The 27,250-nt window shown below is 37.4% G+C and overlaps 1 protein-coding gene across 1 annotated transcript in view; it reads left to right on the plus strand.

Annotated features, from left to right (window-relative positions):
* The window catches only part of NUP210 (nucleoporin 210), a 54,807-nt gene that overhangs the window by 14,014 nt on the left and 13,543 nt on the right, over window positions 1-27,250 (plus strand). The window contains exons 7-30 of the mRNA XM_072347193.1: window positions 308-466; window positions 940-1,008; window positions 1,310-1,416; window positions 2,322-2,462; window positions 3,644-3,781; window positions 6,366-6,521; window positions 9,001-9,199; window positions 10,387-10,532; window positions 11,551-11,772; window positions 13,040-13,213; window positions 14,213-14,405; window positions 14,701-14,807; window positions 16,149-16,253; window positions 16,397-16,498; window positions 19,283-19,411; window positions 20,114-20,241; window positions 20,908-21,043; window positions 21,379-21,441; window positions 22,062-22,241; window positions 23,808-23,888; window positions 24,225-24,356; window positions 24,551-24,709; window positions 25,559-25,650; window positions 26,909-27,083. Coding sequence (XP_072203294.1) covers window positions 308-466; window positions 940-1,008; window positions 1,310-1,416; window positions 2,322-2,462; window positions 3,644-3,781; window positions 6,366-6,521; window positions 9,001-9,199; window positions 10,387-10,532; window positions 11,551-11,772; window positions 13,040-13,213; window positions 14,213-14,405; window positions 14,701-14,807; window positions 16,149-16,253; window positions 16,397-16,498; window positions 19,283-19,411; window positions 20,114-20,241; window positions 20,908-21,043; window positions 21,379-21,441; window positions 22,062-22,241; window positions 23,808-23,888; window positions 24,225-24,356; window positions 24,551-24,709; window positions 25,559-25,650; window positions 26,909-27,083 — 3,293 coding nt within the window. The remainder of the gene's footprint in view (window positions 1-307; window positions 467-939; window positions 1,009-1,309; window positions 1,417-2,321; window positions 2,463-3,643; window positions 3,782-6,365; window positions 6,522-9,000; window positions 9,200-10,386; window positions 10,533-11,550; window positions 11,773-13,039; window positions 13,214-14,212; window positions 14,406-14,700; window positions 14,808-16,148; window positions 16,254-16,396; window positions 16,499-19,282; window positions 19,412-20,113; window positions 20,242-20,907; window positions 21,044-21,378; window positions 21,442-22,061; window positions 22,242-23,807; window positions 23,889-24,224; window positions 24,357-24,550; window positions 24,710-25,558; window positions 25,651-26,908; window positions 27,084-27,250) is intronic.

The raw sequence follows: 27,250 nt of genomic DNA on the forward strand, positions 1-27,250 counted from the left end.
AAAAAAATAATAATTATAATAACGTCACCACTTCTGAAGCTGGGAATGAATTACATGTTAGGTCTGAGCAGTAGGGTGATACTAGTTGGAAATTAGACTTCAAATAAATGGAAATGAAGCGGGCAGCTCAGTTTTTCTTCATGTCCATGTGTTGATCACAGAAGCTCTATTTCTACAAGCCATTAAAAATACTAATTTAATGCGTGCTTTAGACATCAATTAAAAATTAATCAGCGATAATTAGCAGCATCCAAACACTGACATATTTGCTTTTATTGTTTCACATGTTGTTTTGTTTTATGTCCAGAATTAATGATGCCATCTGATCAGTATGAGCTGCAGCTCCAGAACAACGTGCTTGGTCCTGAGGGAGACCCATCCTGGCCTGTTGCCAGGTTGGACCAGGAAACATCCATTGTAACTGCAATGCAACAGGGACAAACTAATCTCATACTTGGACACAAGAGTATCCTTCCGAGGTTATGCTTCTCCATCCAGATCTTTGTGCCAGGAGACAAACTTGGTTCTCTTTGTAGCACAGAAAGATAAAATGATGTATATGTGTACCAGTAGCCTTGAAAATCAGGAGCACCTGGTGGGGCCATAGAGAGCAGAACAGCTGTGAATTCCATCTTAAAAGAGCAGCCTAATTCCTTAAAATTTTCTAAGAAATTAGGCTGCAAAAAGATGATGAAATCATGGCTGTTCTCCTCAGTCAGTGTGGGAACGTGATGGGGACTTTCATATTAATATTTAGAATGTTAGAGTCTCTAGTGCAGTCTCTAAAATGCTTGCTGTCTTTTCTGGATGGATTGGGTAGCGCTTGTTGTTAGTGTAGAAGTAGCTCTAAGTCTCCCAAGAAGTACAAGTAACCACAGGATGATGCTGATCATGACTTGACTGTGTTGGAACTTTTGTATTCCTTTACTGAGATTTCAGGTATTCGCATGCAGGGTGTTTCCAGGCTACCAAACAGCACTATCTATGTTGTAAATCCTGGTTATTTAGGTTGGTACTGGCATCATTTTCCTGATTGCTTCATATAGTTTGCTTTTGTTCCTCTGTTGTTTTTCTCTGTATATGCACCCTTTTGTTTCTTGTCTGACTTTATCTTGGAAAAGTGTTTTTATTCATAAAATAAGCTCTGTGTGAAATGGATTCAACAGTAAATGTTTTCCTTTCATCTGTAATAAGAAGCTTCAAACAATTAAAGGAAACCTTAAAATGTGGACAACTCGAATTTTAGTGTTTGTATTCATTACATAAAGTGGATGCTGGTCTGTGCTGTTCAATATTTCCTGTTTTGCAGGCTTTGCAGTTCATCCAGGTGACAGATGGGTCCTAGAAACGGGCAGATTTTATGAAATTACAATTGAAGTGTATGATAAATCAAGCAATAAGGTGTATTTGTCTGATGTAAGTGAGATGCTGATATACTTCTGAGTGTGTCTCCTAAATCCTCTCTTTAAAATTTTCTAAGCATCTTCTGAACACAGAAATTTGACTTTCAAATCTTTTTGTTTCTTGCTTTTCCCTTCTTTTTTTTTTTTTTTGATTGAAATGTACCAAGTGATTCATGTGAAAGTGACCATTAGAGTCCAAGTAGTGTAGAAAAACTGGAAGAAATGTGCTTAAAATATGTACTATAGGCTGTGCGCTGGAAATTATATTTGTGGAGAGTGGTACTAATGCTGTCCTTGATTACAGCCCAAAATGATTTCCTCCCTTGCAGAGACAATCTTTCCTAGTCTTAATGGATAAGATGTAAGATAGGCTTATAGTACTCTTGAGGAACTTGCAGTTTCCTTGCAATTGATTATGGGAAAAGCTTTGACAACTGGCTAGCATTCATTGTTTAGGTAGGCAAGGAGACATATTTGGTACCTAATACCTACAATTTATGGCACTCCTTAAAAACTATAACAAAAATACTGAAATAGTTCATTAGCAAGCAGAATAATTAAGTGATCAGAATATTGAGTTTTTGTGATTGCTCATCTATACTCATATGCTTCTTCAGGTGTAGGTCTGATTTTCATGGCAATATTAAGAAATTATTTTTAAATATGAATTTTTAGTGCTAAATATTGCTACTTACATTTTGTCATTATCATGAAAAGTAATTATTGTCTGCGGGGTTAGTGCTGTGTCTGAAAGGTGTAGCCTCATTTTCCTATGGAAAAGTTCTTAGTTTCATATGAGCTTCTTCAAACTGTGTTACTAAGTGATTTTTCTCATTATGTTTATGTATGTTTATGGCTCTCTGCGCAGCATTAGTGCTAATTTCACATGGCACTATTTATTTAATCTTCTGATTTTAGAATATCCGAATTAATACAAAGCTGTCTGAAGAGTATTTCGAGGTCCTGAAGTCCTCTCTGAATGGATCATATCATTATGTGAAAGCAATAAAGAAGGGTCAGACCGTTATTGATGCTGCGTTGACATCAGTAGTAGATCAGGTATGTCTCTACCAAAAACTGTACTGCTGTTTCAAGTATGTACTTGCACAGTAGAGACTTAGAAGACGGCAGACCTAGTGGAAGAAAAGCTAAGAATTTCATGGGTGAAAGCCATCGTTATTTATACAGATTAAATTTCAAATTCTAAAGTCCTCACTTCAGGAGAGGGTTTGCTTAAATAAAGACTGTGGGATTTTGCTACTGAATGCATGGCAAACTCCTGTTACACTAGCAGTGCACAGCACTGATTTATTTTTTCATGGCAAATACTTTACATGGGCACATACCATATCCTTGTATAGGTGCAAAGGTCTTCTCACATTCTCTGAGTGAATTTTACATCATCAGTATCAAACCCTGGCCTTGTTCTTCATTCAGTTACATTTGGGAAGTTTTCTCTCATTTGGTAAGTGATGTTAAATGCTGGAATGAAAATCTGACAAACACATTAGCCTAAAAATTTCCTCAAATTAATACTCCTTAACATTCTGCTAGTTGTGCAGGCTGCTAAATGTATGGCTAACTTAGGGCATGTGGTGTGGAAGTGATTTGCTTTTGCTTGAAACTTGGAAAGACTGAACACTTCAACCCATTTGCTCTGAAATCTTCATTATCCTTGCATAGGACTTGGTTGGTCCTTGTGTATGATGGGCCATGCTCATTTACTGTGTCGGAGTGGTCCAGTAAGAGCTTCTAAAATTTTCATTCAGGATTCCAGCCAGAAACAGTATGTTGTGCAAGGACGTTATAAGGGTCACATATAGCAAAGTTAGGAAGTTACAACGGCCAGTGTTTCAGGATGGGCTGAGATTCAAGATGGGCTGGGTTGCTTAGACTGAGATTCTTCACCTTTGCAGAGTGGAGTGAGCAAGAAGTAAATGGAATTGTGGGTTTAACAGATTTGTTTTCTAGATGATGCCTCAAAAAGCAGGAGTAGTACAAGTGTGTTTCTTATTGCTCTTTGCCTTTAAGTGAGTGTGGACATCTGAATCTTCATAGTAATATTACTCATCACATCACTGGAATGAACTGACTGACTGCTCACAAAAGCTGTTCATGAAGAATCCTTAACAATTGCATTCCTTTCTGTCTGAGATGTTTTAAATGACAAGACTGAAGGTTATTCGTAGGATGTGCTATGATGTCATTTGTGATTTTGTGCTGTTCCTTTTTTTTTGTAGGATGGAGGTGTTCATACATTACCAGTCCCAGTGCGAAACCAGCAAGATGTTGAAATTTATGTTCCAATAGTTCTTTCGCCCAGTATTTTGACATTTCCTTGGCAGCCAAAAGCAGGAGTCTACCAGTATACCATACAGGTATGCCAAAGAACATCCAAATGCAGGAGGCATTGCTGAAGCAGATGCAGTGAGGCCTGTTGCCACTGTAGCTACTTATGTAGAACTGACTTTGGATCCTTCATGAACAGTGGTATCCAAAATTTTATTTGGTAGAATTCTGTTGGATGCTGTTTGCAGGAATTAATGTGTATTGTAATTTCTAAATATGCATCCTTTTACCTCTGTCTTTTGCCTGCTTCCTGTTTCCCTTATGTGCACACAGCAGACAGACACAGTTTGGAATTCCAGACTATATCCTAGGTATAAAACTCTACAGTAGTAATTAGAGGTTGTCATTTGCTGCGTGGAAGTATGGTGTATGAAGCAACCACAAAAATCAAGTTAAGATGAGTGAGCAACAGATCTAACTTCAAGTGAAGAGTGTACAAATACAGACAGTAGGACTGACAGTGTTTAAAGTAATAGATTAATTTCATAAAGGATAAAATTGCATTCCCTAGTGTAAATCTGAAGTTATTGGCATTTAATTGAATGTTCTCCTCATCTGCATTTTATTTTGTGGGATCAGTTTTGCTTCATTCATGCTATACCCAACCACACCAGTAGAGTGTGTTAAAAATTCTTAGTACAAATATACATTTTCAATACTTCATAACTTGTATTAGAGCCCAGCTTGTGGAAAGCAAATGTGCTTTTTCTGTTTTCCATCTCCTTTACAATACTCTTCTCACCATATCTATATATAATCAAGTATCTCACTGGAGAGCAGTAGTTCATGTTATTCAAATAAGCTACATCAATAGTTTTATTTTCCTGTGATATTTTCCATTTTAAAACATCTCTTTCTTTTCTCTCCCAACATTTGCATTGGTTTGTATTTACCAAAACTGAGAATGCTTTTTCAGTCTGCATTCAACTGTACTCCTGGTTGTTTACAATAGCACGCAGCTTGACTTCCAACTTGTAGATCAGCTTTTCCCTTCTACTCAATAGTTTTTGTCAGGCTGTTTTGAATTGGTGAACAGACTTGCTGAAAATAAGGTGAAAGGGATTTTTGGTTCAAACAAAATTCCACAACTCCTTCCAGATGGTATCAGAGTGACTTCTAGCTGTCTTTTTATTGGTTGTTCTGTGCTAATAAGATTGCTTCTACCACTACTGCTTGTTTAAAAATTAAATAGTATGAAGAGACTTCCTGACCTGCATTGGAGAAGTGAAGTGCCACCTTGTGAAATTCAATACATGGATTTCAAGGTGTAGGATATTTTTCCTAGTGAGAGCATCGCCCTTTCTGGTAACAGTTTGTGGAGTTCAGCTGTGGGTTAACAATTAGGCTGAAGTGGAATCTGGCTTATTCTCTGTTGGTGCAAACTGACTGCTAGAAAAAAAATGTAGTAATGCATCTGATCTGTGTGAAAGAGTTAGGAACGCAGAATTATTAGGAATTGGGCATTCTTTATTTTTTTGCTCTTTTTCTTGTTCTCTAACCTAATGAAAATATATTTATAGATATCTTCACTAAACATTTCTTGCTGCATCCCCTGCATCTTACCTGTTTTTCTGTTCATCTTTGTTGCTCTTTCTGTAATGAGGTTGGGCGTGTTCTCATGGAAAGGAAAAGGGAAAAGGCTTTTTCCCCCCATTTCCCTTCCTCCAGGTGGAAGCTATTAGCCAGGCTGTTCCAAATTAGATGTGGTTTCCACACCTTACTTCTAAGCAAGGTTTAATCTTCTTGTTTCAATTCATTTATTTATGAAATGGGTTAGAGCAAAGGAAGCTAATGGAATGAAAAAAGACATATAAACAAAGGATTGTTGTAGTATTCACCTTAGTTTTCATTCTGATGGAAGTTTGTAGTTTATTTTGGAGTGTGAAAGTCCCTATTTAAAAAACAACAGCAACAACAACAAAAAAAAGCAAACAGAAAAAAAACACAACACAGGAAAAACTGTTAAGAGCAATAAATATGTATGGAAGCTTCCCCTGCTTGCCATGAGCATTGTGAGGATCATCAACTGAGTTGCGTGGTTGCATGTAGGTGTTCTTTTTTTCAGTATAAAGAAGTAATGCCAAGAAGAGTTGTCTGTTTTTTTCCTCATTGTCCCATTACCCCTCTTCTTTTCCCTTTAGATCACTTAACAATTCCTATTGGCAGAAGCTAGTCAGTACAATGTATCAGGTTAGCAGCTCTGAGATCCTGAATTGTTGGTTTGGCACTTCGGCTGTCTGCAGCAGGAAAATAGTGGTGTATTGAGGACAGTAATCTCACTTGCCAGGCCTCTGGTGTGGCAGCTTGTGAAATGATGTGCTGAGTCCAAGCAGGATCAGTTACTGAGGGCTGTCAGCATCAGATTTCTGCAGCTGAGAGAGATATTTGGGTTAGCCATGCTGGTGAGCACACAGGCTGTGTGCTTAAAGAAAGCAGAGGCAAATTGGATAAAGAGTAGTAGTATTTTCATCTTGTACTTGATCGTGTTTATTTGTAAGTTCTGAGGTGTTATTTCACTTATATCTTGAGTAATAGCATTGTTGTTCAGCATGTTCCTGGCTTCTCCTGCAGCACAGTCAAAGCCTTGACAGACAGATTTTCTTTGTTTTCTAGGCTCATGGTGGAAGTGGAAATTTCAGCTGGTCCTGCTCTAACCAGGCAGTTGCTACAGTGACAGTCAAAGGAGTAATGACAACTGGAAGTGATATTGGCATCAGTATTATTCAGGCAATTGACGTTCAGAATCCATTGCATTATGGTGAAATGAAGGTACAACTTTATTTTTGCTTGTTGCTCTTGAATACAGCTTTTGGAAAGCAAGCGAAGCGGACAAGCCAAACAATAAATGCATTTTGCACGATAAGAGGTTCACTGGAGTCCATTGGTGTAAGAAGTCCTTTAATAGAAAATGATGATGGGTATCATCAAGGTGTGCAAGGAAATTCCTGCCTGAGAAAGCAGTTGGAATGCTTTACAAAACCATGTAATAACACAGATCACAGAATCACAGAATCCACAGATCACAGAATACCAAAATTGGACAAGAAAAAATAATCTTTTAGATGCATAAGGGAGAATAAGAATGAAAAATGCCCATTCTGAGATGGATTTTGCCATCTCTGGGTGTATCACCATGACAAAATGCTGATCGGGTGTGATACGGGTATGATGTAAGTAAAATACAAGGATGGTATATGTCATCTACTTGAAAGAAAGTGTGTGCAAGGATAGGTGAAGAAGCTGCTCTTGCTACCCATTACTCTAAATCTATGATTTTAAATACCTTTTTTCTCTAGAATGTTACTGAGAAACAACACTTGGGAAATATTTCAGTGTGTCCTTTGGATACAAGTCATTTTCGATAATGAAACTTTGTCAATGCTTACTCCCATCTAGCTGTTTAGAGCTGTCAGACACTTAAAATGGCGATATAAAAGCTAAAATTACCACTGTGTTTGATAATTACTGCTGTGAAGTACTGCGACGCTACCTTCATACATTCAGGCATTTTAATTTGTGCTTTAAATGTTTACCTTTTGCGAAGAGCTAAGCGTTGGAATGGGAATTGGATTGAAAAGAGGAACTTTGCTCCTGACCTCTGTGAAACTAAGAGTGTTCTGAGCATGTGAGATACATCGGGGATCCAGAGGCCCTTTGTCTAACTGTGCGGTCATAAGTGAAATAGGTTTGTTTATGCCAAGTGGACACTGTTGAGGCCAGCAAACGACCTCCATCTGGCGAAGGCTTTACAAAAGTGCCATCTTTGTTTGTGATAGAGCACAGCAGTTCATTTAGGAAGCACATCTTGCAAGCCCTGATGCAGTGCACCTTCCTTCCAGGATACGTGTGCATCATTTAGCAACTGGTGGGAACAAACTGATCACATTGAATATTAGCCATACTAAAGCTTCATAGTTGTAGTGTGTTCCTGTGTGCAGCACTGCTGTAACTGTTATGTTGTGCTTCTGTTTTATCAGAGCTTCTTTCAGACAGTGTTAAATGTTTTTGGTCAGGACTGCCAAATTTGTCCCATAATGAAAAGAATGCTATTTAGGCAGGTACTTTTTCTTAGTATACATGTTTTAGGAAATGTATTTCTAACTAAGTTTTACCTGGAACTACTACAGCTACAAGTGCTGTTTTTGTTGTTACTGTGTGTTTGGGGTTGTTTTTTGTGTTGGTTGTAGGGCCAAATTTGCAATTCCTTCTGTGCTTGGATTAATTACGTCAGTTCTAAAAGGTGGATTTTGAGTAGGGATTGAACTTCATGTTTAAAATAATGACTCTGGTCTTTAAAACTTATTCTTACAAGCTTGCTCCCTGTGCAACCCAGGCTTCAGCAGTGCAGTTTGTTAGCAGTGTGACAGTTATCAGCAAGAAATGCAGGAATCAGGGTTTTCAGCTGCAACTCCTTATCCTCAAGTGTAAGGCAAAGTCAGAGAGACATGAAAAAAATACTTCTATGTGAGCTTTCAGAGCAGTGTATTGCATAACCTGAATAGGTTATTTTTGAATGCCTTTGTCCTTGTGCTAGGAATTACATTCTTCATAGAATTATTCGGAAGAATTGTATTTACCAACTTCAGCGAGCAAATTTTAGGAATATTTAGCTGTGTTCTGCAAAGGTTACAGTTTTACCATACCATGCAGTTTTCCATCTTTCAAGCTGTTCGCAGTTGGTTAGGGGGCTAAGCCATCGCAAATGGAGCACTTTGATCATAGTGATTGTTATGAAACATGCAGTCAATCAATGATGTATTCTATAACATTGATGGAAAAACAAGCAAATCAGAATAACAAATAACATAGTTAAGACTGCTTCGTCAGCATCAGATATTAACATGAGGATCAATTTCAGCCAGTCTTATTTTAGAAAGTAATCCTTTTGATTTTGAAAGTACCTCTGACATAAGGATTACTTGCAGAAACAGAACGTTGTATTAGAATAGAAGAATAGAACGTTGTATAGGCATTAGAAGTCCAGTGACTTATTTTAGATTCCTGCCCTTAGTAGAGGGAACTTAAAGCCCTGGAGACCTTTAGAAATGTTTTGCCAACAGAAATGCACGGAAATGAAAAAGCAAATATTCTTTTGGAAGAATGGGCCTTTAGTTCCCATCAATGGGAATTCAGTGGCTGGAAGATGTCTACAAGAATTAAAATAAGGAGAACGTGTTGGAATCTTCTGCTTCATCTGGTGCCTTTTTGTGGATTTCATACATCTCTGTCCTATTTCTTTCGTATTCAGGTGTATGTAACTGAACCTAGTGGGATGGAGTTCATACCATGTCAAGTTGAGGCACGTGTTGGCCAAGTGTTGGAGCTGCCTCTGAGGATTAATGGTCTAACCAATGTTGAAACAGGCGAGATAGTCCCACTAAGCGACTGTTCGCACTTCGATCTAGTTGTGGAAGTAGAAAATCGCGGTGTGTTCCGACCACTTCAAGGTGATTTATCCCTCTTTCCCTGTTTTGAAAGTTAAATTCAGGTGTTTCTGTATCTCTTTTAAAAGAGTGTTTCAGCTGCTGTATGTTCCTAGATAGGTACTTCACCTAGGAGGTGTGGATCAGAGTAGATACGCAGTTTTGTTTTGAAAATGTTTTTATTTTTATATAGAGCTTCTCTTTGATATTTTTTGACATCGAGAGACTCTGAGAGCATTTTGGCAACTAATGTATTAGAGAGTGTGCTGTCTGTTATCTCTGCACTGATGCAGGAGTTTTAATATGCTTCTGTAACAAAGCTGATAGTGTTTGAGATACATCAGAAGATTTGCCACGATGCTAAAATTAAACATTGTTTTGCCCTGTTTGTTCAGGAGTGCTTTCTGCTCTATAAAGGCGCTTTTGTTTGCTTGCAAGGAACCAAGTAGATCAGCTGATAAATTTTGCCAGAGCTGTTTGTTAAGCTCATTACTTTAAAAAAAAAAGTGCAGTGTATATAGAGAATATACTTGTTATTTTCAGAGAATGCTACTAGTATTCCTGGGCTAAATGGCCATTGAGCAACATAGTTGTTCCTGCAACTGCTTGATTTAGTACATAATTCAGATGTACCATCAGATTTTTGCAAGTATCTCTGTTATGGAAGCTCTTTCCTGTGCCACCAACCCAGTAAAACCACTGTGTGTTGTACCATCTGTCTGAGAGGCAGCTATTTTAAATATGAGTGCATGATGTGCTGTTGTGCTGCACATTGTTTTGTTTGTCAAAAAAGGGGAAAAAAGACCCCCGCGCTCAGAAGTGTTCTCTGAGTAAGTAGAAAAGTAACTTAACCTCAGCTAGAGAAAACTCGATCTGTAGGCATCATGTTTTGTGCAGGAAAGCTTGGAAAGCCTGTTTGTGCTTAAATACCAGGCTCATCTTAAAACAGCAAAGTCAAAGTACTGTGGTAATAGAAAGTCACATTAATTTACACCAGAGGAAAGACTCATTACCTTCTTTGGCCAATGGATAAATAAGTAAGTTTGAGATGGAAGACAACAGTGAGCTTTTTTCTAATTCAGACAGAAAACTCATCTCTAGTTCACTTCTGGTAGAAATGCTTTTGCTTAGAAAAACCACATAGAGCAAAGGTTAAAGTGTCCAGGCGTTTATCTCCAAATGTATATTTGTGTTTTTAATTTGTTTGATAGGAAGACTTAAGCCAACTGCTGATTTTTGTAGTGGAGTCAGAGTGAAAGCTGAAACTCAAGGATATACAACTCTTGTTGTTAGTTACACCCATGCTCATGTCCGCCTCAGTGCTAGCATCACCATTGCTGCTTATCTTCCATTAAAGGTAAGTCTGATTTGTTTCTAAATCAACCCATACCTTAAAATACCTTGAAGTGATGAACTACAACTTGATGTTATGTAAGTAGTACATTTAACAAAAAACAGAAGTGGTGAATGGTTGATTAGCAGGAAAAAATCATATGGCTTGTTTTGAATCATCGTCATCTCGTGATCATATGTATCACAAAAGAATTTACAGTGTAAAAAACAGGGGTAAAATGAGCAGGAGTCAGACAGCAGGCAGACAGTTAAATCTGAATCTTAGTTTTCCATTGGGCTTTTGCCTTTGCATTGCAAATATAGCCAGGAGTAAATGGGAGAAAAGAGATACATTTGTCAGCTTTTCCCATGCCTCTGCTCTCATCTTTCTAATGGCACCTGTGGGAAGAACTGAACCATACTATGTTAGCTATGAGGTTAGCTATGAGGTTATGGAACAAAAGCTAGAAATGAGTACTGTGTATTAACACGTGAAGTTAATTTCTGTGATGATAAACAGCGCAGACTGTCCTGGTGATACAAATTAATCTGAAATTTATTGTAGAGGTTTGAAGTAAAAGTTCTGTAGAAAAATATGCATAGAACTCTGCTAAAGATAGCACTGTCAGCTGGGAGGAGGTTTTGGAAGAGTGCAACTTGACACGGCTTCATTCGTTCAAGTACCATCTATCTGAAAAAAAAATAAGGATTATCTCCGTGCTCAGAGAAGTGTATTCAGGGTCTTACTCTTGTGGTAGCTCTTCATGAAAGAGATAAGATTAGAATGTAGATAACTTCTTTCTGTATCCATCAACTTAATTGAATAGAATCTGACTGCATAAGGTTCCAATAGGTGATCGCTAATTGTTTTGGTGCAACTTGGTTCTTAAATAATCAGGTTTACTACCCATTGCATAGTAAAATCATAGCTTAATCAAAATGACAAATAAACATAGCACTTTGACTAGAAATGTTTCTTTTGCAGAGAACAATTGAAATATTCAACAATAGAATCATTAATCTTGAACTGTCGTTCATTCCAGACTATTGATCCTCCATCTGTTGCTTTAGTGACTTTGGGTTCCTCTAAAGATATCTTATTTGAGGGAGGACCGAGGCCGTGGGTCCAAGAGCCTTCAAAGTTCTTTAGGAACATCACGGCTGAAGATGCAGAAAGTATTGGTCTGTCTTTATTTGCACCTCCTACGCCTCGAAATAACATCCAGCATTGGGTTCAAGTATCCTGCAGAAGCCTGGGAGAGCAAGTAAGTACTAGAAGGTGTTTGCATAATCCTCCATCAGACATAGAGCTAAAGAAGCTGAGAACAGGCTTCAAACAGATTTATGATACAATGCAGCTTTGAAATACTGTGTAGTTGTAGTTTTTATAAAAAGCCAGTAAAAAACCTCACATAAGTGCATGGTTTGTGTTTTGTTCATTGTGATGCTGATACAGGTTTTAGAGTATTTCATAATGTTATATTATAAAGTGGTTTATGATGAGTTTATTGTAGTATAAAGCCAAGTTACAGTAACCTGATGTTTTAGAATGCTTTAGAACAGATAGATCCTAATTACCATAGCTTATTTCAGTTTACATAAACAGGAGCATAGCAGAAGACAGTCGACTGACTGTTCAGTTTGACCTGCTCACATGAACCTGGTTACCTGCCAGTGTAATTCTGTTTATTCAGACCAATAGCAGTCATGAGAATGGCTGCAGTCATGTTGCACCTGGTCTTTTCTCCATCGTGCAGAAGTAATTTGTTCTGCTTTGCTTACATTGGCCAGCTTATAAAGCGTTTGGGTTTGATTCCATTTTTTTTCTCCTGTAATTTTGCAAGACCTAAGCATTTCAGTGTGGCTGCCAACCTGATTAAATGTTGTCCTCAGCACATAGTGTGTAAAGCGTAGCTATTTTGGTACGTGCAAATTCAGAAAGGTGCAAACATTTTGTTGCCTATGATACTGGCTTCATTGGTTGTCAGTCCTCAGTGTTGTCCAGAAGAGATCACATCTGAATGACTCTGGCCAGTGTTAGCACAGAGGTGGATAAGACAGGTAACCTGAGCTGTATCAGCCTGCTGGGATAACCTTCTCTGTGCTTACAGCTTGTGTTGCTGAGAACTAAAGAGGGCATGTAAAATATTTCCAAAATACTTTTTATTTAACTGGCCATAAATACTGTCTTCTTGGTGTTCTAGTCCCACATCAACAAGGAAAAAAGCAACCCAGTTGGTTGGGTTTTTAAGTTATGTAAGATTTTTCTGCATCCAGTAAAGCAGTAGTGAATATTAATTCCTAGGAAAAGTTTCCAGGAACAATGTATTGATTAAGATATTGAATTCTCCTTGAAATGTGTGCATGCTTTTACGTCTTACTGTACTTTCGTTGGTACTGCAGATCCACAAGGATCACATTTTGCTTGCTTGTTCGGATACCAGAGTATAACCAACATACATGAAACAGAATATGCCTGAACCTAGTGCTTGTCTTCTCTCTCTTCACATATCTACCTTCATGATTTTGTAGGTTATTGCTTTAACAGTTGGAAACAACCCCACTATGACCAACCCTTTTCCAGCAGTTGAGCCTGCTGTTGTGAAATTTATCTGTGCTGTCCCTTCACGACTCACTTTGACTCCTATTTACGGAAGTCCTCAGCTTGATCACTCCTGTCCTTTGCTGCAACAAAACAAGCAAGTGGTAAGTCTGAGAAAGGTATCAGAAAATAGGAGTATATGCAGAAGCATATGGATAATGGCTTCTCACAAAGGAATTGCTGTGAGAAGCCTTTCTGACCTGTCTGAAAATGTGGGCTGAGCAGAATGGGAATGAGAGAAGGAAAATGGGTTGAACTTTATAACAGCAACAGAAAGGGATAGGGGTATGCATGTTTCCACCAGATGATTATCATCAGTCTTTTTCATTGTGTCATTTCATTCTAATCTGAATATTCCATTGAGTATGTAGAGGCTGGTTTTATGATGCACATATTACTACAAGTATGTGTACAAGTAGAGGGGCGAATACTGATATGAAAATATCTATATAGCACGTGCAGTGTGTATTGCTTGATGGCATCAGTAGTATTATTTAGCTTTGAAAATCCAGGTTGCATTATGTGGACAGCATGTGTAGGTTTTCAAGCATGGCATTTTTTTCTCCTGTGTCCAAATGAATGCTGTCATTTCTCTGCCATGTAAACTGTTTCATCGTATTCATATTGCTAAGCGTACACGCAAGTCATCCTAGTTTGATGAGGCTGCAGTGAATATAGATCTGATGAATCATTTTGTTGTTTGTTCTATGTAGTAGAAATGTTTACTTGTTTTTCTAGCTCTCCGTATGTCAGGAGTTGAACTACTTCAGAGTGCTGCTATTGCTAACCCATTTCACAAGATAAACAATTAGAATCTCTGTCTTCTGACTAATGGCAACGTTTCTCATTCTTTTGAATTCCAAAGGCAATATAAACTGAGGGCTGTAGTTTGGTTTTTTTTTGAAAAAAATGTACAAAAAACACCTTTGTAGTTGAAGTACAGCTTAAAGACTTAGCAGCGATGATTCATTTTAGTGAACATACATCATGTACCAAGTGATGTAATAAATTTAATGAGGCTCAAAGTATAGTTGTTTTGTTTTCTTTTAGTGATTAAAAATCCTCTTGCATCTTTTCAGATGAAAATATTTATTCTTTTCCAGGTTCCTGTTTCAAATTATCGCAATCCAGTATTGGATTTGGCTGCTTATGACCAGCATGGCAGTAAATTTGACAACTTCAGTTCTCTTAGTGTTGTCTGGGAATCTACAAAATCATCTTTAGCTAATATTGAGCCTGATATGCCAATGGAACTAACCCTGAAGGATGATGGAAGTGGTCAAAGGAAAATGCATGGTACAAATTAGTTTAAGTGAGCACTTCATTATTTGAAGCAGGCCAGGTTTAAATCTACATGGCAATGTTATCTTGATAAAAGAGATTACATTAATCTGAAATCGTATTTCAGCTTGTTCTGAATGTGCCTTTTAAAATATGCTTTAATTAACAAAAACCAGCGAACAAGTCCAAGTGTGACATTAGTGAAGAAACTCCTTGTCTTTTGGAATGGCAGTGGAAGAGATTAACAGTTTACACTTTGTATATTTCTTCCCTCATAATTAGATTTCTTTCACTTTCCATTTGCTTCCAGGCTTACAAACTGTTCTGGTTCATCACAAGTCTGGAACTACTGCTATCTCTGCAACTGTGACAGGATACCAACAGTCTCATCTCAAGGCGGCTAAAGTAAAAACACCGGTACTCAGAATGTTTTTGTCACTATTTCCCCACAGTGCTTAATGTAGTGTTTCTGTCCATTTATTTCCTCAGTGCATAGTCATATGAGAATAGGACAGCTCCATAAATAGTCTTGAAGACAGACTAATAGCACTGGATCTCATAATGTTCATGGCTTTTCTTGATTATTTTTGGGGTTTTTTTCCTCTCCATTCTGTTCTATAGGGATCATACTTTCCTACCTGAGATACTTGATTTCATGTCTTTTCTCTTAAGAAGTTACAGTAAGGGCACCTGTTCAATCATTTTGAAATTTTCTGTACTCTGCTTTTTAAAAGCAATATTCAGTATCCTTTCTTATGTTGAGAGAGAACCAGAAATATGAATCTCTCAGCTTTCTCTCACATTCGGAGATCCTTGTTTTATTTCATTATGGAATTTATGCATGCAAAATGGTCCTGGGGTTCTCTTAGCATTCTTGTCTCTGTGTTTGAGAGGAATTCTTTTTGCTGGTTGAAAAGTAACCATCAATGTAATTTCTACTGCTGTTGCTGCGGGCTTATGTGCTGTTTGTGTAAATTAGATGACTGCTGTTTTTTCAGATGTATGAGAGGCAGTCTGCTATATTCTGCTCTCAAAACTCAAATCCGTGCTTTTTCTTACAAAAACTCAAAAATCTAATAGATGATATATTAAGATGTCTTAATCACCATTCCCTGTTTAAGTGGAACAGTCATCATCTCATTAGGGGAAGATAACATCCTTTCTACATCAAGGAAACAATTGTACTAATAAGGTGAAATGGGTACACAGTACTAACTTCCTCTAAAAAGCATTTTCCTATTCTAAGCTAATGTTGTTACAAATGAATGATTGGATTTGCATCTGTTCCAGTGTTTATGTACTTATATATGAGAGAATCTATTTTGGTTGCTTGCTAGAAAGAATCTTAAAGTGATATCTAAATAGAAAATGTTATTTCTTTGTACTTGATTGTCCTCTATGAACTTACAACGTGTCTCTGAGTTAATATTCTATCAGTTTATGTCAGACATGGCTAATTGATCCTGCTAGGTCTAGAATGCATAGGTCTTCATTTGTTGGCATGGACAAAGATGCAGAATTTGACAGCATATCCTATAAATGAGTTGAGATGTAGAAGAAATCTTCTAGCTGTGAGGAAAGTTAGCAGCTGGAAAAATTACCTGATCTGTTGGGTGTTCTATTAACAGAAAATTTGCCAGATCTGGCTCTTTGTTCATCTGCTTTAAGCATCCTGTCTCGCATGTACAAGATGCTTGCATTGTTCTTTAATTTTTAATGATTGCTTTAACACATGGTAAATGGAACTGTTTCTTTCAGTATGAATCTCTGCAACCAGTGTCTGCCACTATTGAACTGATACTAGTGGAAGATGTAAGAGTCAGCCCTACTGATGTCTCCATTTACAATCATCCTGACATTCAAGTAAGGAGTTACTCTACTGCTTATTTAATTGAGGGAGGAAAACATCAAGCATTATGATGTGTAAGTTTTAGCACAGTGCTGGGAAGATGCACAACCTTATTTTGGGTGCTTCTCTATTTTTTTTTATTTCTATTTTTTTGCAGGCAGAACTCTTTATCAAAGAAGGTTCAGGATATTATTTCATCAATACGAGTGTTGCAGGTGTTGTCAGTGTGGCCCTTGAGGAAACTCAAGGTATTGCTTTGGTGAGTGAAATAACATTTCTTTTTGGCAGTCTGAATATTTGATTGTTTCTTTTCCATGTCCTTTTTGATACTGGAAGGAATAACCTCTAACCCATAATAAAGAGCTTACAGGAATTGAACAGGATTACAGATCTTCTACAAAGCTAACAGTGTCTGTCTGATGCTTGCACAAGTATATTGGTTTCATTGTTTTTATGTTGACATGATCTTATTCTTTTAGTAGAGATGTCACTTGAGGCAAATAAGCTGGGGTTTGGTTTCTTTTTTTTTTTTGAATGTATCCAATTTTTCTTAAGGAGAAAATGTGATTAACTACAGTAAAATACTACAGTGGTGCAGAAAGACTTGCATATGGCATGAACAAAAATATGTGATCGCACAGTTAGCTTTTATCCCAACAGTAAGGACAGCTGCATGATAGACTTGCTGTATTTCAGCCCACTGGTAACTTACACAATCTTTCACAGCTATCTGTCCAGTTCAGTTATACTTGTTTTCTATAAGTATATAAAATAGTGGTTACTAATCAGTACTACTGTGGCTTTATAAGCTCTGTGTGTGTATACACAGTACATAATAGTTTGTGTATATATAGTTTGTGTACATAAATATATTACTTGAGCTCCTTATCAGTTCTAGTTGAACTACATGTTTGTATGAAGTGTAATATGCTTCTCTTGTCACATCTTGCTGCTCTGGTGGAATGAATTTGATTGGTAATACCGATAGTGTGTGTCTGGCAGTTTCTAAGAACTAATTAACTGCCTTTTCTGTTTTACTGCCTTACATAAGGAGTAGTGAGATATCTGGGAGAATCCAAACTGACACATACTCACAAAAAATTCGCCTTAATATGAGTTTGACCTCAAATATTTCAAAGTAATAGTGGGAACTGAAAGAAATCAAGATCCATCGTTGTGGAAGTGCCATTAGAATCTATCAATCAAGCTTGTATAAACTTTAATAACTATTCATCCCCAGATCTACAAATTTATCTGTGAACTTGAGATATTTTCCTGTATCAGGTAGTTTAATAAACAACACTCAGAAAGAGATCTAAGAAAAGAATAATGGGCTAAGGTAGCATGAACTGTAGACTCAAGTTACACATTGCTTTTTAGTTATACATTTGTTTTACAGAATTCAGTACCCTGGTTTCATTAAAAGTAGTTGCTGGAGTGTGTGATGTAAGCTTACCATGCTGTGTCCAGAAGCAGCAGAATGATGATACAGAACATACAAAGTGCTTTGTTATTCCAGTTCTTGTTCTGTGCCTTCCTCATTATTGGTCATTTTCAAGTCCATGTGGCTAAGGAGGGCAGTGGATGAATCTAGGGTATGGATCTGCCACAGCCAAGATTCGGATGGGAATCTTTGCACTAACAGTTACAGCTAGAGGCAATTGTTTTGATACAGTAGTATTACATATATATGCTTCGTGTTTACAAGATGAAAGGCAGTACCAAATTGTTCTTTACCCATTGCAATACTGCAAATAGACATTCCTGATTGCATAAACTCGGAAAGGACAATTATAGGACAAAATTATCTAGGACTGTTATCTGAAAAGGTAACTCATATCTACAGTGATACTGATTCCAGTATGTGCTGTAGGGCAATGCTTCTGAACCCTTCAAATTAATGCCAACCTTCTGTCCAGTTCAGGGTGATTTGTTATCACAGTGTGTCATTCTGATTTTGTGATATCTGTTAGTTACATTCTGATCTCCCTGTTTTGTTTTTGATGAATTTCTGTGCTAGAAGATGCAATTAAAATGCAGTTATGCTTGACTTAATCTCAGCCCAGGGTATGAGATGCGTTGTAAAGTGAACAACAATAAAACTGTCTCTTTGGATTGTAGAATTCATTGGACAAGAAATGAAAATGGTGCAGATTATTTGAAAGAATTCTTCATAAATTTATCAGTCACAAATAAATTTGTGCTTCACCAGATAAATTAGGTGTGAAGTGATAATAAAGGGGATTTTTTTTTTCCTTGTTTGAGAGTATGGAAAATACTATCAAAATATTTTGATTGGCTCTGGTCTAATATGGGAATATTTTCAGAAGTCTCCCTGTCGTACAGATGTGGAAAAGTAGCTGAGATACACTTCTGTGTTTTATGCAATGTTTAAATTCTCAGTACTCTTTCAGTTACCTCTCTCTCACAGGGAGGTTGTGCTTTAAGCAGTGTCTGAACTGATGTGTGTGTGGTAATTTCAGAACAAAGCTTCTGAACTTAAGTAAGGGAATGGTTCTGTCAAGACAGGCTTTATGAAGTGCAAAATGAGCTTGATTTGTGTTAACTGCCTGTCAGATATGGAGAGAGAACCTCACTTTCTAGTAGTCTTAAAATTAAAAAAACCCCAAAACCTAGAGCCTGAATGAATCTCTTAGGAAGCAATATTAGTGCTGTACAAGGATAGTCTCTAACCCTGAGTCTCTTTCAAATCATTTTGTTTCTCAGTTCTTTAGGATGAAAGTTGCATTGATTGATTTGTTGTGTTGTTCTTCTGATGGTGGAAGGACAATAACAGGATGCCAGACATGTTTCTAGATGAAAATTCTTTAATTCAATTGCTGCCCAGAGCACATTTATACTAGCTTAGTAGTTTGATACTGGTTAAATATGTTTTAGTTCTTTAGCTGAAGAATTCTGTGTTGAAGGCTTGGAGAGTTTTGCATCAAATTGATTCTGTCCTAAAAGGGAGATAAATTTGTTCTATGAATGGCAGGCAAATGAAAATAAGAACTGCTATAACAGAAGTTTTTTTTGGTTGTAGGTGCATCCTCTGCTTCCAGGGTCAGTGACTGTAATGGTTCATGATTTGTGTTTGGCTTTCCCTGAACCAGCCAAAGCTGAAGTTTATGTCTCTGATATACAGGAACTGTATGTCCGAGTGGTTGACAAGGTTGGTATCTTTGAAGCAGTGCTAAAAGCTTATCCTGATTGCTGTGATTCCTTGTGCAGATCATGAGCATAAAGCTAAGAAGTGTACAGGATGATACAGTGTGGTGGCTGGTGTAGTCTTCTACTACAACTGTATGACATTAGAGAAATAGTTTTACCTCTCTGTACCTACTTCTCCCTCCAAATTTATCATTTTATAAGCCTTTCAGAGTATCTTGCATCTCAGTGCAACTACAGTCTCAACTTATGCCTTTAGACATCAATGTTAATTCATCATTTATATGAACATGCTAATTTACATTTCCTGTTGTTTGAAATGCATGTGAGCTGTTCATTTAGGAGTATATTTTGCCCCAAGATCATTTTCTGTATGTCACGCTTTGAAAATGAACACCAAGAAAAAACGTCCACCTCACTTTCCTTGCCAGCTTCAGTGCGTCTTATACAAAATAAGTGCTGATATTTCTGGATGTTTTAATTACGTCCTTGCCAACTGAAAGACCTGAATTCATTTATTTAATTTGACAGTAAGTATAGCTGACAGGAATTATTCTTTAAAATCAGTAGGAATCTGACCTTTGGGTCTCGTCTCTAATGCTCTATTAAAAGTGTAATGTGAAAGAAAAGAACATGTATGCCTATAAATAAGAATTATTTTTAAAGTAGTTAGAATGAGAAATGACTGGATTTGCCTGTATTTCAGGTGGAGATTGGAAAAACAGTTAAGGCTTTCATCAGAGTTCTGGATGACTCTAAGAAACCTTTTCTGGCTAAATACTTTGCTGTCATGGATCTAAAACTAAGAGCAGCATCCCAGATTGTTTCACTTGTGTAAGTTCATGGTTGTTTTTTTTTTTTTTCCTATTAATCTGCAAATGTTTACAGGAAGAATAAGCAGAAAATTAATAAAGATACTGTCTTGGATGTACAGTAGCATACAGTTACTGATTGGTGTTTTGATGATGTTTGTTATGAACAGGTGGGTTAAATCCTCATTGCCTAGGAGCTCCTTTTCAAGCTTACAACACAATGATCAAAATCACAAATAAAAGTTTTCTTGGACAGTTGAATTTTGATGTTCAAATTAGTAAAACAAGCTTTCCACTTAGTATGGGGAAGTATGTGTTTGTGTATCCATTGTGCAGCACTGCCTGGCTGCATCCATCTCACTCCCTTAAACGGCATCAAAGTACATTTTTGAAGCCTGTGCCACTATTGCCTATACCTGTCAAATTGTTAGTGGGTCAGTTTTGGCCTTTCCATCTAATGATCTTGTTTCACTTCTATTTCAAGTATTTCATTTTAAGAAGAAATACAGGCTATAAAGAGCTGTTTCTCATAACTGTGACAGTTGTAGATGATGCATAATTTTGCCTAACACGTAGTCACATCATAATTCTTATGATAAATCTGGTATGTAGTAAATAAGTCCCTTGTATTTGTTATTCATGTAATTTATTCAGTGAACTTCTCTATTTTAATATTTCTTTGCTACAGCCCACTTGGTGAAGCCCTTGATGACCATACTGCTGCTTTCCTGGTGCACGGGATAGCCATAGGTCAGACTAGTCTTACTGCATCTGTTGCTGACAAAAGAGGACAAAGAATCAATTCTGCTCCACAACAGATTGAAGTAAATAATTTCAAATTAAATATGTCTGTTATAAAAACAACATAAAAAACCTCTGTTAGCACGGGAGTATTGTCACTGATATATTGTATAATGATTATTTTGCCAGAATAATCTATTCTGCCCAGAAATTACTTTCAAGTCTGTTTCTGATTTTGGTGCTTTTCTATTGCAAGTGAAGAGTTTATTTTCTACATGCTCAATTTACTGTAATTAAGCAAATAGACAGACAGTTTTACACTAGTGGATATATAATGTTTTGTGAAATAATTTGATCAAAATAGCATGAACACATGTATTCATTATTTCATTTATCTTTTTTTCTTTCCCTTTTTGAGGTCTTTCCCCCATTTAGACTACTGCCAAGGCAAGTGACCCTAATTATTGGAGCTGTGATTCAGGTAAAGCTTCTTCCAGTGTATTATCTTTCCTTTGTCATTTTTATTTTAAAATAAATGTTTACCATTTATTTATTCAGGAGTAGACATTTAATTTTGCAATGTACATTGCGTATTTACATTGAGTGTTCTCCCCAAGCAGAAAACAGTTTTATTTGTGAGCTGCCATCCATTTGATTGTATGACTGGATCAAAAGTTTTGTATTTGTGCTGAGAGTGTTTCAACTCTTATTTCAGTGTTGGATCCCAGGAGGGTGTTAGTAAATCTATCGCCTGCATGAAATGAAGCGAAGTGGGATAGTTATTCAGACAGAAGCACAGAGCAGAGCTACATTGTGTGGTGTGGAGAGAGAATAAAGTGCTTTTTTTTTTCTTAACTTACCTGGACTGTCACACTATACAGAGCTCCCAGCCCATTTTTATCACTTAGCTTCACATACTTCCCAGCCCAACATCATGGATGAATCACTGTGTAGAGAAAGTGGGCTCAGAGATTCTTTGGGAATGTACGAACAGCCTTTTACTGAAGATTTTGTGGTGCTGAGCAGGAAAAGGTGTTGCATTGTGATGTTTATCTGAATATCTGATGAATGAATTTAGTTGGCTTGTGTTTTTATTTCTAGATCACTTCAGAAGGAGGCCCTCAACCTCAATCCAACATCATTTTCTCCATCACTGATGAGAAGATTGCATCAGTGAACAGCACTGGGCTCATCAGAGGACTGGCAATAGGGAATGGGACAGTAACAGGAGTGGTCCAAGCTGTTGATGCCGAGACAGGGAAGCTTGTTGTTGTGTCCCAGGTGATTTATTTGTTTTCTGACACTGTTCAGGGCTGGAAAAGAGTGTAACTCGTTAGTTTGGTTGAAAACTCGACTCCACCTCCTCTAGACCTCATTTAAGGGCTGACCACCACTGAGGCAGCATCTTTTGGAGATTGCTCTCCAGTGGAGATTGCCCCAGCTTTTCCCAGCAAAGCCATCCATACCAGAGAGTTTTCCTTTACAAATAACCTTTTGAATTATCTTTGCTACCATCTTCATATTATTCAACCTTACTCATTAGTTTTGTCATCTTCTGTTTTTTATTGAGTTTTCATCTCCCTAAGGAAGCTGCTGTTTCTTACTACCTGGCATGAGAACTTATGCATTTGCTGACACAAGGGATGCCTTGAACAGTTAGCTAAGGGCTAAGTCTTCCTGTACTACCAATATCCCAAGGAGGTGTTATCAGTGGTATGTTTGATATGTGTGGACTTGAAAAGCTCATTTAAAGAAACCTTTCTAAAACAGCAGAATGCTATCCTTCCCTGCATTACCTTACATTTTAGCTGCATCTTGTTAGTCGATGTCAGAAGGCAGCTGTTTCCTAAGGAATCTGTTGTCTCTTAAGCTGTAGACAGGCTGTGGTAAATGTTATCATCTTGTGTTGCAGTTTAAATCCATCTATGGAGTTCAAACATTGAATCCCTGAATTCTGCTTATGTCTCTGTCTGTGCAATTTGCTACTACCTGAGCATGCAGGAGCTGTCAAGCAGACCTATAAGGAGTATGAGTCCCTCAGACTAGCACAGCATTCAGAAGGGTAGCTGGGACAGAGCTTGTGGCTCTTTATTTGAGATCTAGTGTACAGGGGGTGTTGCTGCAGCAAAGTTGTGCTACTTGAAAGATGTTCCCTAGTGGAGATAAAGTAACAAAAGTCTAAAAGGCATGTACATGTACATACATACACTTGTGCCCTCTGTCGTGCAGGATCAGCAGTCTGCCCTAATGTTTGTCTGGAAATGGAATGAACTTAAAGGTTAGATCTGTTACTCGTTGTGGGCCTGACCTGATTTTTCCTCCACAGCTTACTGTAGGAATAAAAATCTACCAGGAATATCAGGAGATGTGAAGAGAAGACATCAGAATGCCAGATCTATCATGCATTTGTTCTTTTTTGTACTCACTGCTATTTTCTGTTCTCATTTGCTTCTCATTCTGTTAATGTTGTCTTATTTGTCTGGCTTTGTTTACCCTTTGTGATTATTCATCCTTTCCCTAGTAACAATTATAGTCACCTCTCAGCTCCATCATTCAGTTCATCCCGTTAGAAGCTTTGAGCAGAGTGGTGACTATTTTGGTTAATTTAAATGATATTTTTGTTTTGGTTAATTTAGGTGATATTTTTAAGTACCTCTCAATTTACCAAGGACGTAATTCTTTCATAGTCTTTTATAATTCTACTGACCTGTGTTCTTCTGTTTGTTTTTTGTTGTTGTTGTTGTTGTTGTTTTGCAATAAATCGCATGACAAAGGTGATTAGATAAACATGAACTTGCTGATTTGTTATTAATAAATGCTTAAAATGCCTCTCTTCTTCCTTTTTAGGACAAAGTGGAAGTTGAAGTAGTGCAGTTGACAGCTGTTAGAATTCGAGCGCCAATCACACGTATGAAAACTGGAACACAGGTCAGTTGCTTTATGATTAGCTTGTATTACCTTAAAAATTTGACCTGCAGGTTGTGACTGTTCGTGATTAGACCATCTGATGTATCACCAAAGCTTTGAGTGGCTTGTGTTTTGTAGATCAGGTAGCAAATGAGAGAATCAGAACATACTTCTTACAAGATGGTGGTCATTCAAATTTTCTGTGTGGTACACCCTTGCAATGTATATACAGTCAAGAAATTTTCTTTATAAGAAGTACCATATTTTGATCAATTAATTTTAAGCTTAATGGTTTTCTCTGTGCAGGTTGAATTGTCATCTTAAAATTACCTAAGAAAGTGGTTTCTCTGTTTCTAGATGCCAGTTTATGTGATGGGCATCACCAGTAGTCAGACACCTTTTTCATTCGGCAATGCAGTACCAGGATTAACGTTCCACTGGTCTGTCACAAAGAGGGATACTCTGGACATAAAGACAAGACACAGTGAGGTAATGTGTGCGTCCGTCTGTCCACAGTTGAATGTATGTGTATCTTGGGGAAAGGAAACCGCTACACAATGGGGACTGAGAAAATATTACTGCTTGAAACAAAGGGCTGTTGTCGGTACTGGGTGTGATCCTTCCTCTGTATCAACATCAGCTCTTTCCATGAGTAAAATTTTAATCACTTTCTCCTGTCCAAGGCGTCTTTTCAGCTTCCTGCAAAATATAACTTTGCAATGGATGTTTATGGCAGAGTAAAAGGAAGAACAGGCCTGAAAGTTGTTGTAAAAGTCCTCGACCCTGCAGCCAACCAGTTTTACAACATGGCAAGAGAACTGTCTGATGAAATCCAAATTCAGGTACAATCATGTGATACAATTCTATAATGTGTATTTCAGAGTTGAATTGAAGTCTGTATTTGAAGCCAGGAATTTGAAATACAGAGATGTAGTTTTGACTTTGTTTTATCTTTGAGCCCTTACTGTGGTTTTACGCTTTGCCTCTATTTGGAAAACTGCAAGTTCCCCAACCTTTGGCACATTTCTGCACTGAACTGCCACATACTGACCTGAATTGCCTAAATGAATTTCACAAGATAGTTTCTAGTGTTGAACACCTGAAATTGAGATGATTTGGGTTTTGCACTTAAGTAGTGTTATTAGAGTTGTATGAAAAACTTGGTTCTGTAGTACCTCTCTGCGTGCTAGTACCATTTGTGTATAGTGCTTACTTGTATGTCTGTGAGAGAATGTTAATTTCAATCAGGTTGAAATGAATCTCCTGGATGTTCCCATTTAAGATGCTTTGAAGAGCAGTTTCGGAGTATGTGAAGTGGATTGCTTTAGAGAAGCTGGAGGATGCGTTTGAGGAGGCCTTGTACCTCTGTGGGCATCATGTCCTTGGGATCAGCTTATGGTAGTCTCAAGTAGTCTGGGTGAACGTGGATCCACAAACGCTGCTTCACTTGACAAATATACTTCATTGTTCATACTGCTTTTGATAGTGTCAATAGAACAATAGAAATGAATGCTCTTCAGAATAATATGCAGAAGATGCTGCGTATCCCATTCTCAAATATTCATGCTATGCGTAAAGCTGTAGAGGTTGGTGAGGTTTTGTGTTGTATTTTTGTTGTTATGAAGATGAAATAAATGGAACTAATGACTTGCTGTGCGCAGCAGTAGGCTAAAGTGCTTTTTATTTTCCAGGTATTTGAAAAACTTCAACTAGTCGCTCCAGATGTAGAAACAGAACAGATCTTAATGTCACCAAATTCCTTTATTAAACTTCAGACAAACAGGTGAAAGACCATTTTTCATTGATCTGTGTCATCAGTTTATCAAAACTAGCGGTTCTGTTCACAATAACTTCTGCTCTTTCAATCTATTAAAGAAGGTTCTGCACTGCATCCATGTAATACACGACTTACCTGATAATGAAGGAAATATTTCTGTACTCTTGGTACATGTACTCGTTAAATTGTAGTTTGATTCTTTTCAATATTTGGGACTTCTAGATGCTTATTGTAAAAGATGCTGAGCCAGGAAGCAGTAGTGTGCTTCCACTGGAGATTTTATGGGCAATCAAGGCTTTATGGAAAATGGTTTTATGTATTTCTTGCACTCAGGCTGTGATTGGATTTTTGAGATGAAAATGTCATTTTCAAATGAGATGCCATTTTTATAGTTCATTTTCAGGCTCGTTTCAGGCTTATTATTTGGTTACTTTTTGAAGCAATTTCCTGATTAATTCATGATTAAGTTGCTAGACAACAGTTCTTAAATTTTTGTCCTGTTATCTTTATTATCTCCTGTTACAGCCCGTATGTCTAAATTCTGCAATCAAAAAGAGTTGCATTTTTGCTAATAAAAGGGCAACCAAAATACAGTTTGAATGCTGTCCTTCCTAGGACAGAGTATTTCTATCGGAATGGAGGAGCTTGGGAATAAAATGAAAATAATTCTTACAGCATTTCAGAACTTGTGATGTTATACTCAAAAGCAGCCAATGCCTCAGTGCCAGCACTGAGCTTTTGCATATACTTACTAATATGCAAATACCACGTGGAGTTATTTCAGAAATTAACCTTGTTGCCAAAACTGTGTCCTGGAAGCTGACGAGATCTCCTTAATCATGTCCCTGACTTTATCTCTAATACCAGCAGTGACCCTGCCTCTGAATATTGTTTGCAGAAGATGACCGTTGGAGCTGCATGCAGCAGCCCTGGCCAATACTATTTGGATCATGTTTGCATCGGGGTGACAATACTGCATGGCAGTGGACAGCAATTAGATTTCAATATACTCCTAAACCCAGATGAGACTTAGACCAGTTGAGCTTAAATCAGAGCTGGAAGTTTTCTCTCTTTGATTAGAGTTCAGTATTCTCAGCTCTTATTGCAAAGATATAGAAAAATGGGTATCAATTAGGACTGTCTTAATTTGCGTCACATATTGGTGTAATTTGGGGTTTTGCTTACTCATGGAAGTTCTGTTTTTCTTGTTTTCTCTCGTCTTTCACATCCTAGAAAGTTTAATTTGTATTTTCTTCTCCTTAAGGGATCGAGTGGCTTCACTGAGTTACCGTGTCCTGGATGGTCCAGATAAAGTGCCTGTTGTAAAAATTGATGAGAGAGGTTTCCTGAACTCTGGGTCTTTAATAGGTTCATCAACAATTGAAGTAATTTCACAAGAATCATTTGGGATTAATCAGACCATTGTAGCTGCCGTTAAGGTACTATTTTTCTCTTGACTAGAGTCAAACTGATTTAGTTTTCTATTACAATTTTTGTTACTGCAGCAGAGTCAATAAACTGTATGCTTTAGATTTCAATTCTGAAAAATATAAGGTAGAGGAACTAATAGTCAGCTGTGGGCTCTGAAAAGAGTTTACAAGCTAGA

This window comes from Excalfactoria chinensis, chromosome 12 (genome assembly GCF_039878825.1).
Source record: "Excalfactoria chinensis isolate bCotChi1 chromosome 12, bCotChi1.hap2, whole genome shotgun sequence".
Taxonomy (NCBI): domain Eukaryota; kingdom Metazoa; phylum Chordata; class Aves; order Galliformes; family Phasianidae; genus Excalfactoria; species Excalfactoria chinensis.